The sequence below is a fragment of the Pipistrellus kuhlii genome, unplaced genomic scaffold (genome assembly GCF_014108245.1).
Source record: "Pipistrellus kuhlii isolate mPipKuh1 unplaced genomic scaffold, mPipKuh1.p scaffold_m20_p_15, whole genome shotgun sequence".
Classification (NCBI taxonomy): domain Eukaryota; kingdom Metazoa; phylum Chordata; class Mammalia; order Chiroptera; family Vespertilionidae; genus Pipistrellus; species Pipistrellus kuhlii.
In genome coordinates, this window is record NW_023425460.1 from 10754908 (window position 1) to 10771056 (window position 16149).

The 16149-nt window shown below is 58.1% G+C and overlaps 1 protein-coding gene across 5 annotated transcripts in view; it reads right to left on the minus strand.

Moving 5' to 3' along the window:
* Positions 1-16149, minus strand: part of PALD1 (phosphatase domain containing paladin 1) — a 62593-nt gene that overhangs the window by 12159 nt on the left and 34285 nt on the right. For all 5 annotated transcript variants that reach the window (XM_036438228.2, XM_045581762.1, XM_036438227.2 and 2 more), the window contains 15 exons: positions 13400-13502; positions 11717-11896; positions 10187-10351; positions 9288-9448; positions 9036-9111; positions 8157-8308; positions 7763-7862; positions 7454-7558; positions 5097-5192; positions 4542-4670; positions 4015-4131; positions 3771-3926; positions 3282-3464; positions 2024-2164; positions 1722-1793 (listed from right to left, as the gene is read on the minus strand). In XM_036438228.2, coding sequence (XP_036294121.1) covers positions 1722-1793; positions 2024-2164; positions 3282-3464; positions 3771-3926; positions 4015-4131; positions 4542-4670; positions 5097-5192; positions 7454-7558; positions 7763-7862; positions 8157-8308; positions 9036-9111; positions 9288-9448; positions 10187-10351; positions 11717-11896; positions 13400-13502 — 1936 coding nt within the window. The remainder of the gene's footprint in view (positions 1-1721; positions 1794-2023; positions 2165-3281; positions 3465-3770; positions 3927-4014; positions 4132-4541; positions 4671-5096; positions 5193-7453; positions 7559-7762; positions 7863-8156; positions 8309-9035; positions 9112-9287; positions 9449-10186; positions 10352-11716; positions 11897-13399; positions 13503-16149) is intronic.

A 16149-nucleotide genomic window follows, 5' to 3' on the forward strand; every position in this document is an offset into this window, starting at 1 on the left:
ACAATGCTATGCCACTTCAGACTCACTAGGATGGATATTATTTAAAAAACAAAACAAAACAGAAAATGACGTGTTAGCAAGGGTGTGGAGAAACTGGAACCCTTGCATCCTGCAGGTGGAAATGTAGAATGGTGTAGCTACTGTGGAAAACAGGATGGCAGTTCCTCAAAAGTTAAACATACAGTTACCATACGGCCCAGCAATTCTGCTTATGGAACTGACAGCAGACTCAGATAACGGTACACCCATGCTCATGGAAGCATTATCCACAGCAGCCAAAAGGTGGTGGATAAACAAAATACGGTATAGGCATCTAGTGGAATATTTGTCAGCCTTTAAAAGGAAGGAAATTCTAATACATGCTCAACATGAAGGAACCTTGAAGTCATTATCCTAAGTGGACTACACAGACACAAAATGACAAACGCTTACTATGAAGTGCTGGATTACAAATGATTCTACTCATATGCAGCACATTGGACAGTCAAATTCAGAGACAGAAAATAGAACAGTGGTCACCAGGAACTGGGGGGAAGGAGGATGGGGAGTGACTGTTGGATGGCTAATCCATTTGGGATGATGAAAAACTCTGGATGGGCCAAAACCGGTTTGGCTCAGTGGATAGAGTGTTGGCCTGCAGACTGAAAGGTACTGGGTTCAATTCCGGTCAAGGGCATGTACCTTGGTTGCGGGCACATCCCCAGTAGGGGGTGTGCAAGAGGCAGCTGATCGATGATTCTCTCTCATCAATGTTTCTAACTCTCTATCCCTCTCTCTTCCTCTCTGTAAAAAATCAATAAAGTATATTTAAAAAAAAAAAAAAGAAGAAGAAGAAGAAGAAAGAAAGAAAGGAAAAGAAAAAGCTCTGGATGGTGATGATGGTTGTGCAACAAGGAGAACATACTTAAGGCCACAGAATTGTGCACTTAAAAATGGTTAAAATGGTAAATTCTGTGCTATGTATTTTTACCACAACAAAAACATAAGAAGAAGAGCATCGGTAAAAATAAAGAGAGAAGAGGGCCAGGTGAGGGAACAGCGTGTGCAAAGGCCCAGAAGCTGAGAGAGCTTGGCGAGTTTGATGACCCGCGAGGAAGCCAGGGTGGCAGGGCGGCAGGGAGGGGCGCATGGCTAGGCTGGCCAGGTAGGCAGGAGCCAACCACAATGCTGAGACCGGGCAGCCACGCGCCAGCTCTGAGCTCCACGTCCCCACCTGTAAGAGGAGACACTGCCACCTACTTGCCCGGTGTCTAGGAAGACGACATGCATGTGGTGGGTGCATAATACATGGGAAAGGTCAGTGGCTGTCCATCCAGTGTCCTGAACTGAAATGGGGTTGGGGTTGGGCAGGCCAGAGCCCCGCACCAAGGTCGCCCACCACAGCTGGGTCCCAGGTGCCTAGGAGGGGGGTGTCAACGCCACCCAGACAAGAAGGTGGCCAGTGGTCTCCCTCAGGACAGACAGTCACCTAGCAATAGGGTTAGGCGGGATGAGGGGTATCCAGACCCCTTATCACCCATGGTCATCTGCCAGGGCCCCAGAGCCACGCTGGCCCACACCTTGGTTTGCTCACCTGTGAAATGGGAACAGAGACGCACTGATGCGATGAAGTGGAAGAGGAAACAGCATTAAGAGCTCTGAAAATTCCTCCCAATCTGCCAGCAAGACGTGCCCTCCGCCTCCCCCAGGCATCTCCCGGGGACCGAACAGGGCGTGCTCACCTCAAACTCCCCCTTGGTGAACTTGGCATCGGGCACACTCACGAGTTCCTCCTCCGCCACCTCGGGGAAGCCCTGAGGGAGGACAGCTGCTGGGATGGGAGCACTCCTTCTCAGGCTGCACTTCTCCCTCAGCCCACGAGCCCCTTGCCAGGGGTCTGCCCCCCACTGCCCTCTGCCCAGGATGCGTGGACACACCAGGCGTCAGCTCTACCCCTGCACCCTCCTGGCATAGCCGGTGTCCGCAAGCACCCAGTGCCCACGCTGCCTGGGCGGACCCTGCCCCCACGCGCGGCCTCACGTACGCGGACGTGCCAGAAGGCGAGCACGGCCACCACCATGGCCGTCGTGGTCCGGCCCTGGCCGCTGAGGCAGCTGAACACGAAGCCGGCGCCTGCGTCCTTGGTGAGGGCGCCCCGCAGGACCTCAAACAGCCGGTCAAAATCCTGCGTGGGGAGACCAAGGTCTGAGTCAGTGGGTGCTCCTGGCTGCACAGACTCCCCGGGGTGGCACACCCCCCAAATGGGAGTGCTCACCCTATGCCAGGCTCTGTGCCAGGCTCACAACCTGTCTACACACACTCAACTCACTGCAGTGCACACAAGACCACGAGCGTGTCACGCCCCGTGGACAGCATAATCCCCACCCCAGGACCGGGACGGACATTTAAGCCAACAGACACATGCTCCAATGTGGGCTTCTGCTGCCCACCGTCCGCCAGGCAGAACACACACATGTGCACACACTCCGATGTGCTGCGCCCCAGGCCACGCATGGGCCCTCGGCTCTGCTGCCCACCGGAGATGCACCCTACAACCCAGGTCCCAACCTCAGCGGGTCATTGCAGAGCACGGCCACCAGGGGGCGAAAAACTACAGACAACCAGACACAGTGCAAAGCTGAGACAGGAAACTCAGGCCCCAACACCTCCTATCAGACCCCCCTACACACACCGCAAAGACCCACACAGACACAGCACCCAAACAAGGTATCACAGGCACACAGCGACCCTCACACAACACACGCTGGACACACACACCACACAGAGGTATCCACCTACCTTAAAGACACACTCTACACAGACACCCACAGACATAGGTCACAAACATACAGAAGCCACATGCACACAGACCCCTTCAGTGACACAGCATCCCACAACACCCTCCTCCACAAAGCCCAGACACACACACACCACCTATTTCCTCAAAGACACACTCTCCACACTTGCCCCAGTAAAGGTAAGATATCCATCACAGACATCATTAAGAGACACACACCACACACATATACCCATTGTACATGACACCCACTCCAGCCCCCCAACACACATATACCACAGACACCACGGACATGCTCACCCTCATACACGCCTTCAGCATGTAATAAACACACATGCACACACACGCGCATGCATGCAAATGCCAAGCTTGGGAGGGATGTGAGTAAACCACCTGAGCCAAATCCAAAACCCTGTGGCACCAGCTCCCGATCCCTCAGCAGAGCTGTGGCCGTAGCCAAGGCCCAGGCCAGAGGGGAAGCGGCCCTGCCTGCCTGGCCCCTCACCTCCTCGCGGGGGGCACAGAAGTCTGGCAGGGGGATGCGGTGGTAGGTGAGGCCGGGGCAGGCCCCGCGGTGCTGGCTGAAGACCTCCTGCATGGTGAGGCACGTCTGGAACCTGGGGGTCCGGGGACCCTCTGCGCCTGCGGGAGGTGCGCTCAGGTGGGCCTTCAGCTGGGTCTCCAGGTCCTAGGGAGGTGGGACAGAGGGCACACAGGCCACTGAGGCAGCCTCCGGGCCAGACCTGAAAGACCAGAGTCTGCTGTGGCCAGGACAGTCCTGGCTTCCGGGCCTGCCCTTCCCGAGCCTCAGGGATCGTAAACCAGACCCGGGGCCAGGCAGGGGGCCATGAAAGGAACCCTGAATCACCCACTCCCTCACACTCCGGGGCCTCTGTTTCTCCATCTGTACAATAGGCGCATGGGACCTTCCAAGGACCCTCCCAGGCCAATTCCCCAGAAGGCTAGAGGCGTGCAGAAGGCGGAAGGGCCTCACCTCCAACTGCTCGGTGGTCATGGGCGGCCCCGGCCACCGCAGGCTGTGGGTGTGCCCGTCACACTCCAGCACCGCCTCCTCCCGCAGGCTGACCCAAACGACCTGCTGCAGCTTCCTCTTGGCATCGGTCAGGTAGGCCAGGATACTGCCCAGGGCCTGCAGGGGCAGGAGGGAGGTCAGCAGAGGGGCTCCCCCTCCCCTCCCGCCACCCCCCCAATGGACCCCGGCCGGCCGGGGTGGTCACCTTGGCGCTGGGCTGGGCTGTGCCGTAGATGGGCATCCGGGACACCCGCCGGAAGTTGGCCACATCCATCTCCTTGATGGTGCTGAGTGCGTCGGGGGAGACGAGATCGTCCGCCCTCTGTGGGCAGAGCGGCATGCCTGGTTCTCACAGCGGCCACCGGGGGGGTCCGAACCAGCCCCCCCGGGGGTGGGGGGCAGCGGAAGAGGGGGCAGCACTTCGCACTCAGAGCTTCGTCGCTGCCCTGGCAAGGGGACCGGCGGTGCCCACGGGCCAGATGAGGACGCTGAGGCTGGTGGCAAAGACCTTAGAACTGGGTCTCCCGACCCCCTGCCCAGCCAGACCACTCGGTGTGAGACGGAGCAGAGGGGCCAGAACAGGGAGAACGACCCCGTCACACTCACAAGAAGATCCCACACCCACAGGCTGTCGCCGCTTTGCCTCTGTGAGGGCGCTGCTCCCCTGAGCCCCGCCGGAACCACAGGCCAGCCCCCCCACACCCCCTTCCCCAGGCAGACAGCCCCACTCACCAGGGAGCCCTTGGCGATGAGGTCCCCGGGGGCCACGGGCCCCGCTGGGCTCAGCGTCACAGGCAGACGGTACAGCTCGGGGTGGGCACACAGCCAGCGGCTGAAGCTGAGGGCAAAGGCCAGCAGGTACTGCCGCCCAAGGCAAAGAGAGACGGGGGTTCAGGGACACAGGGCCACCCCGAGCTCTCCCTGCCTGCCCCAGGGTGGGGGCGGGGGGGGGGGGTCCCAGGAAACACCCCTGATGGCCCAGGGCATGGATGAGAGTGTGGGGAGCAAAAACCAGGACGCCCAAGGCAAGATCTTTCTGGGCCCCAAAGCCCTGGCTAAGGGCACCCAGATGGGGTCCAGGGGTGAGCGGTAGGTCCTCCCTTTTCTCAGGGACCACCCCCATCTGGGTCTCCCCTTACATCCCCCACACTGCTTTCCTCTGGAACCAACATATGTGCCCCCAACTCTCCCCCTAATTCCCCAGGGGTCCCCGTTGGCCCCAAGGCTGTCACCGGTGGGAGGCTGGAGGGGCCTGGGAAGGGTGGGGTCCTTGCATCCCGGGCCCACCTGCTCATGCAGATAGTAGTTAAACAGGATCAGGTAGAAGTACCGCTCCAGGCTCTGCAGGGCCCTCTGCCGGACGCCCTGCTGGCTGCCGCTGCCCTGAGGGGAGGGGACAGGAGAGAGGCTGGGAGGTAAAGATGGGGCTGCTCTGGGAAGCCCCACCGGGAAGGAGGGCAGGCGTTCAGCCTCAGAAATCCCCAAGCAGGTGTACAGCATCGCCCTGAGCCAGAGGCCCTCGCCTCCCTGCTCCTGGGACCCTCCCTACAAGAAAGCGAGAAGCATCGAAACCGGTTTGGCTCAGTGGGTAGAGCGTCCGCCTGCGGACTGAAAGGTTCCAGGTTCGATTCCGGTCAAGGGCATGTACCTTGGTTGTAGGCACATCCCCAGAAGGGGGTGTACAAGAGGCAGCTGATCGATGATTCTCTCTCATCGATGTTTCTAACTCTCTATCCCTCTCCCTTCCTTTCTGTAAAAAAAAAATCAATAAAATATATTTTTTTAAAAAGAAAGCGAAAAGGCCCACAAGACAGTGCTCCAAGAAGCCACAATCACTATCCCTATGTAGAGAGGGGAAACTGAGGCTCAGGGCAATGAAGGGTCTTGGTCCACGTCACAGAGCCAGGTCCCCCAAACCAGCGTCCTAACCCCAGCCCAGCACTGTGGGTGGGAGCTGTCGGCGGGCAAGACTCCCCAGGCTCCTTCCCTCGCCTTCAGCTGTCAGGTCCTGCTGGGTGAGCACCGGCCTCAGAGGGCAAGGGAGACGGGAACAGGCCCGAAAGAGAAGCCAGGCCCTTGGATGAAGTTTAATTCCATCTTTGGGAATCCGGGATAGAGGTCAACAAGCGACTGCTTCTATAAAAGGCCACGCAGTGAGGATTCTCGGTTTGCAGGCAGACGGTCTCTGTTCAGCGCCACCGCCGTGGCAGGACAGCCAGAGACGGCGCAGAACGCGTGGGCGAGACCAGCCCCGGGAAAACGCATTCACCAAAGCAGGTGGTGGGCGGGGTCTGGCCGGGGCCACCGCGTCCCAGCACCTGCTCCAGGCTACGGGAGAAAAATCCTACGTGCACAGAAGCGCATGGTCACAGAGCTGCTTGGCACAACAGTGCTGACAAGGATAAGGAATGAGAAGGGACTCAACTGTGCGGCGAGGAGGGGCCTGTGATGAATCACGGCCAGCGACTGCCAGGAATGCCTGCCTGGGTCAAGTCCCCGCTAAGTGCCTTATGGGTCTCATCTGACCGGCCCTCCACAGCAGCCCCAGGGGTCACTATCACCCGTGGCCCCTAGCCCACACCCACACACCTGGGTGAGTGTGGCAGGGCCAGGACCGGGCCCTGGGCCACCACGCTCTTACCCTGTCAGCCCAATGATGCTGAGCCATACAAGGAGCTTAAGCTACGCAGCCCAGAAAACTCGCCGTGACAACGAGCAGGGATGAGCAGCGGAAAGACACACAGAACGCGCAGGGTGCGAACCCCCTGCTGGGGTCGCCTACACGGGAACATGGTCAACGTGAAAGAGGAGAGAATACGGTCCGATGTGCTCGCAGTGGCTCTGCTGGGATTACTGGAGTTCCCTTCTCTAATTTCTCGGTTTTCCATCATGTAATGCTGCTTTTTAAAGATGTTTGTAAAGTGTTAAAGAAGGAAAAAGCTCTAGCTGAAACCGGTGTGGCTCAGTGGATAGAGTGTCAGCCTGCGGACTGAAAGGTCCAAGGTTCGAATCCGGTCGGGGCATATACCTTGGTTGCGGGCACATCCCCAGTGTGGGATGTGCAGGAGTTTGCTGATCGGTGTTTCTCTCTCATCAATGTTCCTAACTTTCTATCCCTCTCCCTTCCTCTCTGTAAAAAAAGCAATAAAATATATTTAAAAATAAAAAGGAAAAAGCTCTGCAGCTTCAGATTCGTTCCGCGCACTGTTTGCAAACACCGCCCTGCGCCCTCACACAGAGAGGGGATGGGCCTGCTGAGACAGCGAGAGCCGTCGCGCTCCCGGGGGCGGCAGGCTGGACCCGGCCCCGCCGTCCTGAAGAGAGGCCAAGGTTTTATGTGGGGGAGAGCCACGAGCATCCTGGGAAGTACTATCTAAATCCAGAGGCCCCAGCGCCCCGCCGGCAGCCCCTTCCTCCATCCTGTTTATCCTGCAGCGAGGGACCTGGTCAGGGAAAGTAAACTTCCCTCTTCCTTCCGTCCTCCCTGCACATCCCGCCCCCTGACCCCTTCCTCTGCAAACCGCGCGCTTCTCTGGGGGAAGCAGCAGCCGGGACAGGCCCGTGGGAAAGAAGCCAGCCACCAGGCCCAACAAACGGGGCTGCGGGTTGACCGGACACGGCGGCTCTCCGGCTCCACGCCTCACCTGGGCCGGGCTCTCGGGCCGGACACGGTCCAGCTTCCTCTGGTGCTTTAAGACTGCTTCCTTCAGGTCGTGCAGCTCAGCGCAGGCCGCGATGGCTCTGTCCACCTGGGGCCAGGGGCCAGGGCGGGGGCCAGGGGCCAGCGGCAGGGAGGGTGCAGGACCCAGAGAAGAGGGCGGCAGGCAGAACAGAAGGAGGTGAGGAGGATGATTAGCCAGGAATGAGAGCAGGGGGTCCCAGGGAAGGAAGGGACACCGCCCGTGAGGGTGTGGATGCTCCCTGCCCGGCCCCCGCCCGGCCCCCTTGCTCACCTCCTCCACCATCCTCCTGCCCTGAGGCACCGCGTGGAGGAAGCTCTGGATCACCTGCAGCTGCTCCATGGGCAGGAGCTTGGTCTTCGCAGGCGCAGCCCTGACAAGGGAGGGGCGGGAGCATCCTCAGGGCACAGGATGGCCCTGCTGGGACCCTCCAGTTTGTGTGGCCGCTGAGAGGCAGCAGGCTCCAGGCGTGAAATGCTCCTTTCAAGTTGGGGCGGGAGGGGGGTGGGAGCAAAGGGCATTTTCCCCACTTGGGGAAACTGAGGCCCAGAAAAGTCAAGTGACTTTGCCAAGTCTACAGCAACCGGGACACGAACCCCAGCTCGCCGTTTCCAGCTCTGGCTCTGAGCCCCCGACACATCCCTGGGGCCCTGCCCACACCACTCACTCAGGCCTGGAGGCAGTCCCACTCTGGTGAAACAGGACGAGGGTCCCCAGGACCATGCCCAGGTTGGTCCTGCCCACACCCGTCTGGCAGCTGAAAAGGAGGGCAGGGGGAGGCCCGTGGGCGTCTCGGAGCAGCAGCAGGCTGGGGGTCTCCTGGGGAAGGACCGTGGATATCATGTCACAGCACGACCCAGACACCCCTCGGCTGAGGAGCTGGTAGGGGTCAGGGGTCGTGACCCAGGCCCACCCCCACCCCCACCCCAGTCTGCAGCAAGTGGCGGACAGACAGGAAGCTCGGCCCCTTTTGCCAAACCCCAAGGCCCGATCTGCTCCACCCGCCCCGGGAGCACAGGCTCTGCCTCCTTCCCTGAGCCAAGGGGAGACCAGGGCACTGGCTCTGGAACTGAGAGCCACTCCGGAGCAGGGCCACACTAACACCCTTGTGAGGTTCTGGTTCAAGGGACCCCGAAGGGGTTGGGAGAGAAACAGCACAGGACTCAGGAAGTATCAGAACAGTCCAGAGGGTGAGAATGTTTGGCTCCAGTAAAGAAATGAGGAACTTGAGGTCTAGAGTTAGCAGATTTGTCCAAGGTCACACAGCAGGTTAGCAGCCTCGTCACAGCCCAAGCCAGTCCTTCAGACGGCCCATGCTGGGCCCCGCCATCCGAGTGTGTACAAATACACACCCACACAGGCACACAGATGCACACAACCCCCACACACATGCACACATATCCATCATACTCAACACCACCCACAACTCAGAGGCCACGCCTTCCCTGAGCATCTCCATGGAGACAGGGCCTCTGCACAGACCCACTCTCCAGGCCCTTCCTTGCTCCCCAACGCTGTGCTCCCAACACCCCTCCACCCCACTTACCCGGAGGACACTGACAAAGGCATCAAACTGGGATTCCAGGGGAGCCCCTTGCTCTGGCAGGGGCAGGCGGTGGTACCTGCCAGGTGAGGGGGGAGTAGCCAGTCAGGCAGGCCACATACCCCGGGCATCCCCCACCCCTGCATTCCGTCCAGCCCCACCTGCAGCTGGTGAGGCTGAGGCCACCGCTGGAGGGCAGACCCAGATCAGCGTGCCCAGCACCCCGGGGCCCTCTGCAGGGCTGGCCCTCGGTACCTGTAGGCGGGCTGCAGGAATAAGGGCCGCTTGTACACCCCCTCGGTCACGTGCACATCATCCTCACCCCGGATGGCCACCGCGTGGGGCTCCCCCCGCAGGTCCTCGACGTTGTGGTACACGTGGTACGTGTTCTCGCTCAGCTGGGCAAAGTCGTGAATCTGCACGGAGGAGCGGGGGCCGGAGGGCCATGACGGATGTTCAGGCCACCCAGAGGGAGCTCCCTGCCAGGGTGCTCCCTGTGACCTGCGTGTCCCACGGGCAGCTGCCCATGCCCTAGGGTCAGGGGGTCAGGGGAAGGGCTCTGCCCGGCGGGCAGCAGGGGTTAGCTAAGCCACCAGACGGAAGGGCAGGGCCAGATGTGGTCAGCTGGGACCAGAGAGGAGGCCTGAAAGGGAGATGGGGGACCACCAGTGGCCACTCCGGACGAGGCTTCTGCCTGTGGAAGTCTGGGGGGAACTGTGACCCCCATACCTCTGTGGTACGTCAGCAGCCTCTGAGGCCTTGACAAACCCTGTAGAGGGTGGACAGCGGGACCTCAGAAACCGACAGGAGAGACGTGACCCACCCCAGGGCTCAGAGCTCAGAGCTCAGGGGGCTGCACTCAGCCTCAGGCTCCCAGCCGAATGCTTTCGCCCCACCAGACCTTTTTCTAAAAAGGACGCTGCGGGTGGGGAGAGAAGCAGGTGGGAAAGGGGCGGGGGCGAACAGCGCTGGGAACAGGAGGTCCTTCCTCTGGCTGCCCGTGAGCCGGCCCTGTGGCCAGCCCCTGGCCCAAGCAGGGCGGGAAGACGGGCACGTATGAGCCAGTGAGAGCAGCGCTGAGCTGTGGTCTGGGGTCTCATCTCAGCTGCCCACGGCCCACCAGGGAGGGCCCCGCCCACACCAGTGGCTCTCACCTCCTTCCGGATGGCCAGCTCCAAGCTCTCCGCCTGGGCCGCGGACCGCACGCCCTGGAGGTTCTCGTGGAGGCTCTTCCTGTCCCGGGGGGTGTAGGGCACGAAGTCCTCCTCCGCTCGCAGGAACAGCACGGGCTCCTCCCGCACACAGAAGACGATGCACCCCTGCCGGGAGCCACCCCAGTCGGGCAGGGACTCCGGCCCACTGCCCCCCGCCAGGCCATTCCCCTCTTCAAGGGCTCTGCGCCCCACTGTGGCCCTGACACCTGAACCTACCCAGGAAGCAAAGCTCAGACCAAATGCCACCTGCCCCCGACCCTCCCTCCTCTCAGGGTCCGTAGTCCTCCCTCTGAACGTCCTCATGTCCATTCCCCTTTGTAGTAACATCATCAACGAACACAAGAAGGTCACAGGCTCCTCCCAGGCAGACTCACATCCTGGCCTCTGCAACTCCTAGCACAGAGCCCTGGACCCATCCAGTGTTCGGTAACATCAGTTGAAGAAATGAGTGCCCTCACCCCCAATGCAATCATTCATTCACTGTGCATCCCACAGACGGAGGGAGACAGTGGGGAGACCCCACCCTGAGGAACCGGCAGTCAACCTGAGAAGATGGGATCTGACCACAACAAACACCCCATCCCACTCTGGTTCACTCACAAACTCCCCTTCTACCCGCCCAAGTCCAATCAGACACGCCATGTCGAAGAGCCTGAAATCACTGTGGACCCTCAGCCTCTGTTCTGGAGACAAACCCCCACCTCGACAGCAGGCAAGCAAGAAGAGTCATTAAAAACAGCCACTTAGAGCCCTGGTCGGTGGTTCAGTGGTTAGAACATCAGCCCACACACCAAAGGGTTGCGGGTTTGATTCCTGATCAAGGGCACATACCTAGGTTACAGGTTCGATTCCTAGCCCTGGTCAAGCGAGTTCAGAAGCAACCAATTGATGTGTCTCTCCCATGGCATGTTTCTCTCTCTCTCTGCCTCCCTCCCTCCTTTCACTCTCTCTATAAAATCAATGGGATCCTTGGGTGAAGATTAACAAAAAATAAAAAAGTAGGCTTTTAGAGTTCCAGATATGTCTGGGTTTGGGTCCTGAGACACCACTCATGAGCTGGGTCACTTATCCTCTATAAAATGGGAGGATAACATCCCTGCCCTTTTGGGTTGACTTGAGGCTATGTGTTAGCTGTGATCATCATCCTGTGACTTTCTCGTTATGACCTGGGCCCTCTTGTCATCCTGTCACCTTCCTCACTTCCTCCGAGGCTCCCAGAGTGGGGTGTATAGGGGCTTCTGACCTCGAGGCTCCAATGTCCTCACAGGACAATGCAGTAAACATTTGCTCAGAATTTCCACCCATGCTGACCACAAAGACTGTCATGGTGCTCAAGGCCTGGTCCAGGTCGCCAGTGCCCTCCCCTTCCTGTGGCCAGGACCCTCCAAAGCCTCTGAAGTTGCCTCTCCCGGGAGCCCCGTTCCCCAGACGTGGGGGGCTAGCCCCTGCCTGAAAACGGCCCATGCTTACCTTGTGCCCGTCCTTCTGGAGTCTCTGGAGGACCTGCCTGAAGCCCGAGAAACTGGGCTGGCCCATGCCAAACACGGGGAGCCCGCCCCGCACTTGCCGGAAGTTGGGGGCCCCACAGCTCCGCAGGGTGCCCAGCTGGTCCATCTTCTCAGCAACATCCCGCACCAGGAAGTAGCGGCCCTGGCAGTGGAAGAGCCAGAGGGGGACACTGAGGTGACTCAGGGCATCTTCTACAGGCAGGGCTCTGTCCCAGGCCCGGAGGGGTAGAGGAGGGGGGACCAGGGAGATGGGGAGGGGACACGGTCCTCAAGTTGTCTGCAGGCTCACAGAAAAAAACAGACGAAACACGTGACCATCTGTGATCCCGGGAAGGGGGTCACGGAGTAAGGGGGGGACAGAAAACACAGCTCCTCTTGAGTGGGAATCTGAAAAGGTTCTGTGCAGGTGTTGGCATCAGAGCCGGCCTTGAGGGAGGAGAGCATGAAGAGGCACTACAGGAGCAGGAAACTACAGGGGGCTCTGGGGTGGAGCCACAGCTCCCTGGGAGGCAGAGGAGGGTCTGGAGAAGAGGCCGGAATAGGGAGTCACAGGACGCCGCAGGAATCCACGAGAGGAAGGCTGTTCTGTCCTAGCCCTCTCCTCGGGCCCTGCAGGAGGCCAGGTCTCTCCCCGCCCCAGCTGGAGTGAATGAATGCATGACTATAGAGAAAAGAGGGAAAGGGAACTTGACATCGGGGAGAACAGGGGGGACTAGAAGAGCTCATTCCTGAGGTCACCACATCTACCCCCCGGCCCCACACCTGCCCTGATAGGAGGACCAGTTCTCCCAGATGCCAGAAATCCTCAGCTACTCTCTCAGCCAACCGTTGGCATGATTTTTCATTCTGTCCTTCATTCGTTGACCCTTTCCTGAGGACCTACACTGTTCTGAGGCTGGGGCTACAGCAGTGAACAAAGTATATGAAAAGTCATCTGTCTTTGTGACTTTACTTTCAGGATATTTAAGGCAAACACACACACACACACACACACACACACACACACAAACCACAACAACAACAACAGCTAAGCCAGAGAAGTTCGGAAACTTCGAAAGAGAAGGGAAGGGAGATGCCCACCCTAGGACAGTGGTCAGCAAACTGCGGCTCACAAGCCACATGCGGCTCTTTGGCCCCTTGAGTGTGGCTCTTCCACAAAATACCACATACAGGCGCGCATGAACAGTGCGATTGAAACTTCGTGGCCCATGCACAGAAGTCGGTTTTCGGCCTGGGGGAGTGGTTCTAATGCCGAGCCACACTCAAGGGGCCAAAGAGCTGCATGTGGCTCGTGGAGCCGTGGTTTGCCGACCACTGCCCTAGGGGAAGCAGTCCTGGGCCTAGGGACCTTTTGTCCTCATCTACAGTCTCCCTGGCACTCCAATGGAGGGGGTGTGGGCATGCTGGGGCCAGGCAGGGGATGGAAGGGGAGAGAAGAGCAGGGGCTCCACAGGGTGGGACAAATGGCCCCAGGGGAAAAAAAAGTCAGAGGAAGTGGGAATGGGATCCTGGAAGGTGGAATGGGGCAATGAAACAGAGAAGGGGCCAGTGGGGAGGCAGAAGAGATTAGGGAGAGAACCTAAAGAAGGACAGGAGAGGCGGAGAGAAGCTGGAAGAGGGAGGAAAAAGTAGGACCTGACCTCACCTGCACCAGGTAGTGCTCAGGGGTAGCATCCGAGAGCCGGCCCAGCGTGTAATGGGCCTTGAGCAACTCATCATGGATCTGGAACTCCTCCTTGCAGTTGTACCTGCCAGGGTTACAGATGGAGACCAAGTCAGGCAACCTCCGCAGCCAAAGTCCACCCCATCCTCACCTGACCCCACAACAAGCCCACCCCACTCCCACTGAAGTGGTTACCCATTTGTGGCAGAGACAGCCCATTGTACCACATATCCACTCTCCCTTTTGTGAGCAATTACAGCAACCCTAGAATGGGAAAGGGCCATCCATGTGAAGACTACATTTCCCAGCCTCCCAATCATGTGATTGTGTTCTGTCCAATGGGATGTGAGAAGTGATTTGTGCAACTTCTGGGTCATTCCCTTTAAGGGAAGGTGTGAGCCTTCTACATTTCTCTCCTCCTCCTGGCTAGCATCCAGGAGTGGTAGCAGAAAGCAGATATTGATGATGGCAGGGCAAGAAGAGAGGAGGAGCCTGGATGATCATGCAACCTGGGGCATCTCTTGCACTTGAGTGAGGGAAGCTTCTGTCTTGAATAGGCCTTCTACTTCGGAGTTACTTTGGTCATGGATGGTCCCCTCCATCAAACTGTCTCTGGGAACAACCTCCACACTGTGATCCCACAGCACCGTGAGGTGGGTCAGGACACAGGCTTGGGCCATGAACCCACCTCCACCGCTTTGGAGTCACCCACTCTCTGTAGCTACATTTCCAGTGATTCCCACTTCATGGGGCTGCTCTGAGAAATCAGTGCATTAAACAATGTAAGTGCTTAGCCCAGTGCCTTGGGCTCAGTCAGCACTTATTAATAAAATTATTACTAGTGGTGGTTCTACCTCCACACAGGGCCACTTCAAACAAAACCCAAGATGCAAAAAGCTGGTGTGCTGATTCTAACAAGGAAGAAGACACAGCCTCCCAAAGCAAGTGATCTGGTGTCCGATTCTCTTTACAAAAGAAATGCCTCTCAGAAAGGCAGGGTGGTGGCATGCGTGGGAGGGAGCACCAGGAGAGGACGCAAGAGACGTGGTTCCTGCTGCTCACTCTGCCTCCATCGCACCGCAGGGCCTATGGTGGGCAAATCTCTCTACCCCCTCGATATTCAGTTTGCGTATCTGAGTCCGTTTTCACATCTGATCTAAAGGGTGTTATTAGGTCAGGAGTCAGCAAACCTTTTATGTCAAGGACCAGATAGTAAATACTGTAGACTTTGTGGGCCATACAAAGTCTCTGTTACAGCTATCACCCCTGCAGCTAACGTGTCAAGCATCCACAGATAATATGCAAATGAACGAGAATGGCAGTGCTTCAATAAAACTTTATTGACAACGATAGGTGCTGGGCTAGATTTAGCCCGAAAGATACAGTGTGCTGACCCCTGTGTTGGATGACCTCTAAGGTCCCTTCCCCCTCAAACACTGTCAATCGGAGGAGTACAGGGATCATGCCTGCGTCAGGAGGCACACACAGATTTTTATAGCAGGTTAAATATTATGTCATCCCCACATATCCTGATAAGGAAACAGAGGCCCAAGGTCACGGAGCAAGTCTGGACAAGTCTCCAGCACTGCCCTCAGGGCCCAGACCCAGTTTTGTCATCTCCAATAGGGAGGCTATAGATCAAGTCCCTCTTATGTAACATCTCCTTTCCTCCCCTCATCGCGGACACCGTAATTTATTATGATTACAATTCCCCGGTCAGGCCCCCAAGCCAGCAGGCCAGATGTATCAGTCCCACCCTCGGGTTTCCTTACACGGAAGGCCCATCTGCTAGGTCCCTGACAAACGGCTCTGTGCGGGATATATTTCATTGCTAGATCATCCTGTCCTGCTTCCTGCGTCCAGGAGGGGCCCAGAGGCCGGGGAGCCCCGTGGGCAGATTCAATGCAAGACAAGGCTTTCCGACTCCCTAGGAGAGGGGCCCGATGCCCCTTCGGTCTGCCTGGTCTCGGGGCGCCCAGCAGCCGCTCCCTCATTGTGCCCGTGGGGCAGGTAGGTTTTCAGGGCCCCTTCCTGATCCTCTTCCCCTGGGTACCCAAGTCTCTCTCAAAATATGGCAACAGAGCGAGCCCTCAGCCTCTTCCAGGAAAGTCCCTGAAGGGCCTGATGAGGACAGGGGACCAACAGCTTCCAGCTTTTCCAGCCCAAGGCCCTTTAATGGCCTGGTGTTAACCGCAGTTTCCAACCACAATTGCTGGTTGTGGCAGGGAGGAAATAGCTAAGTTTGATGCATCTAAGGATATGAACTTCTTTTGAAAAATGTTCAGCCAAAAATTATTTTCAAGAGTGTCCCCCAGCCAGTCCTCCCTCTCCACACTCCCTAGCCCTGTGGGCACTATAGGCCACATAAGCTAGAGACCCACGACAGAGACTCTGCCACCTGCTTACTGTGTGGCTCCAGGTAAACTGCCGAACCTCTCTGGGCCTCGGTGTGATCATCTAAATCACATGTGTCAAACACAAGGCCCTCGGGCCAAATCCGTCCCGCCAGGCCTTGCAATGTGGCCCGCACCGCGCTGTCATCACTGCACTCCGCTGCGTTTCCATCACAATGACAGTTTATGACTGTTCAGTAAACCATTCGGCCCGCGATTTAGGCTGGATTTTAGATTTTGGCCCCTTCTCTGATTGAGTTCGACACCCCTAATCTAGATATTAAGTACGATACGCCACCACCCCTCCGACAGCTCCCAGAGCCACGTCTTCCAGGGACA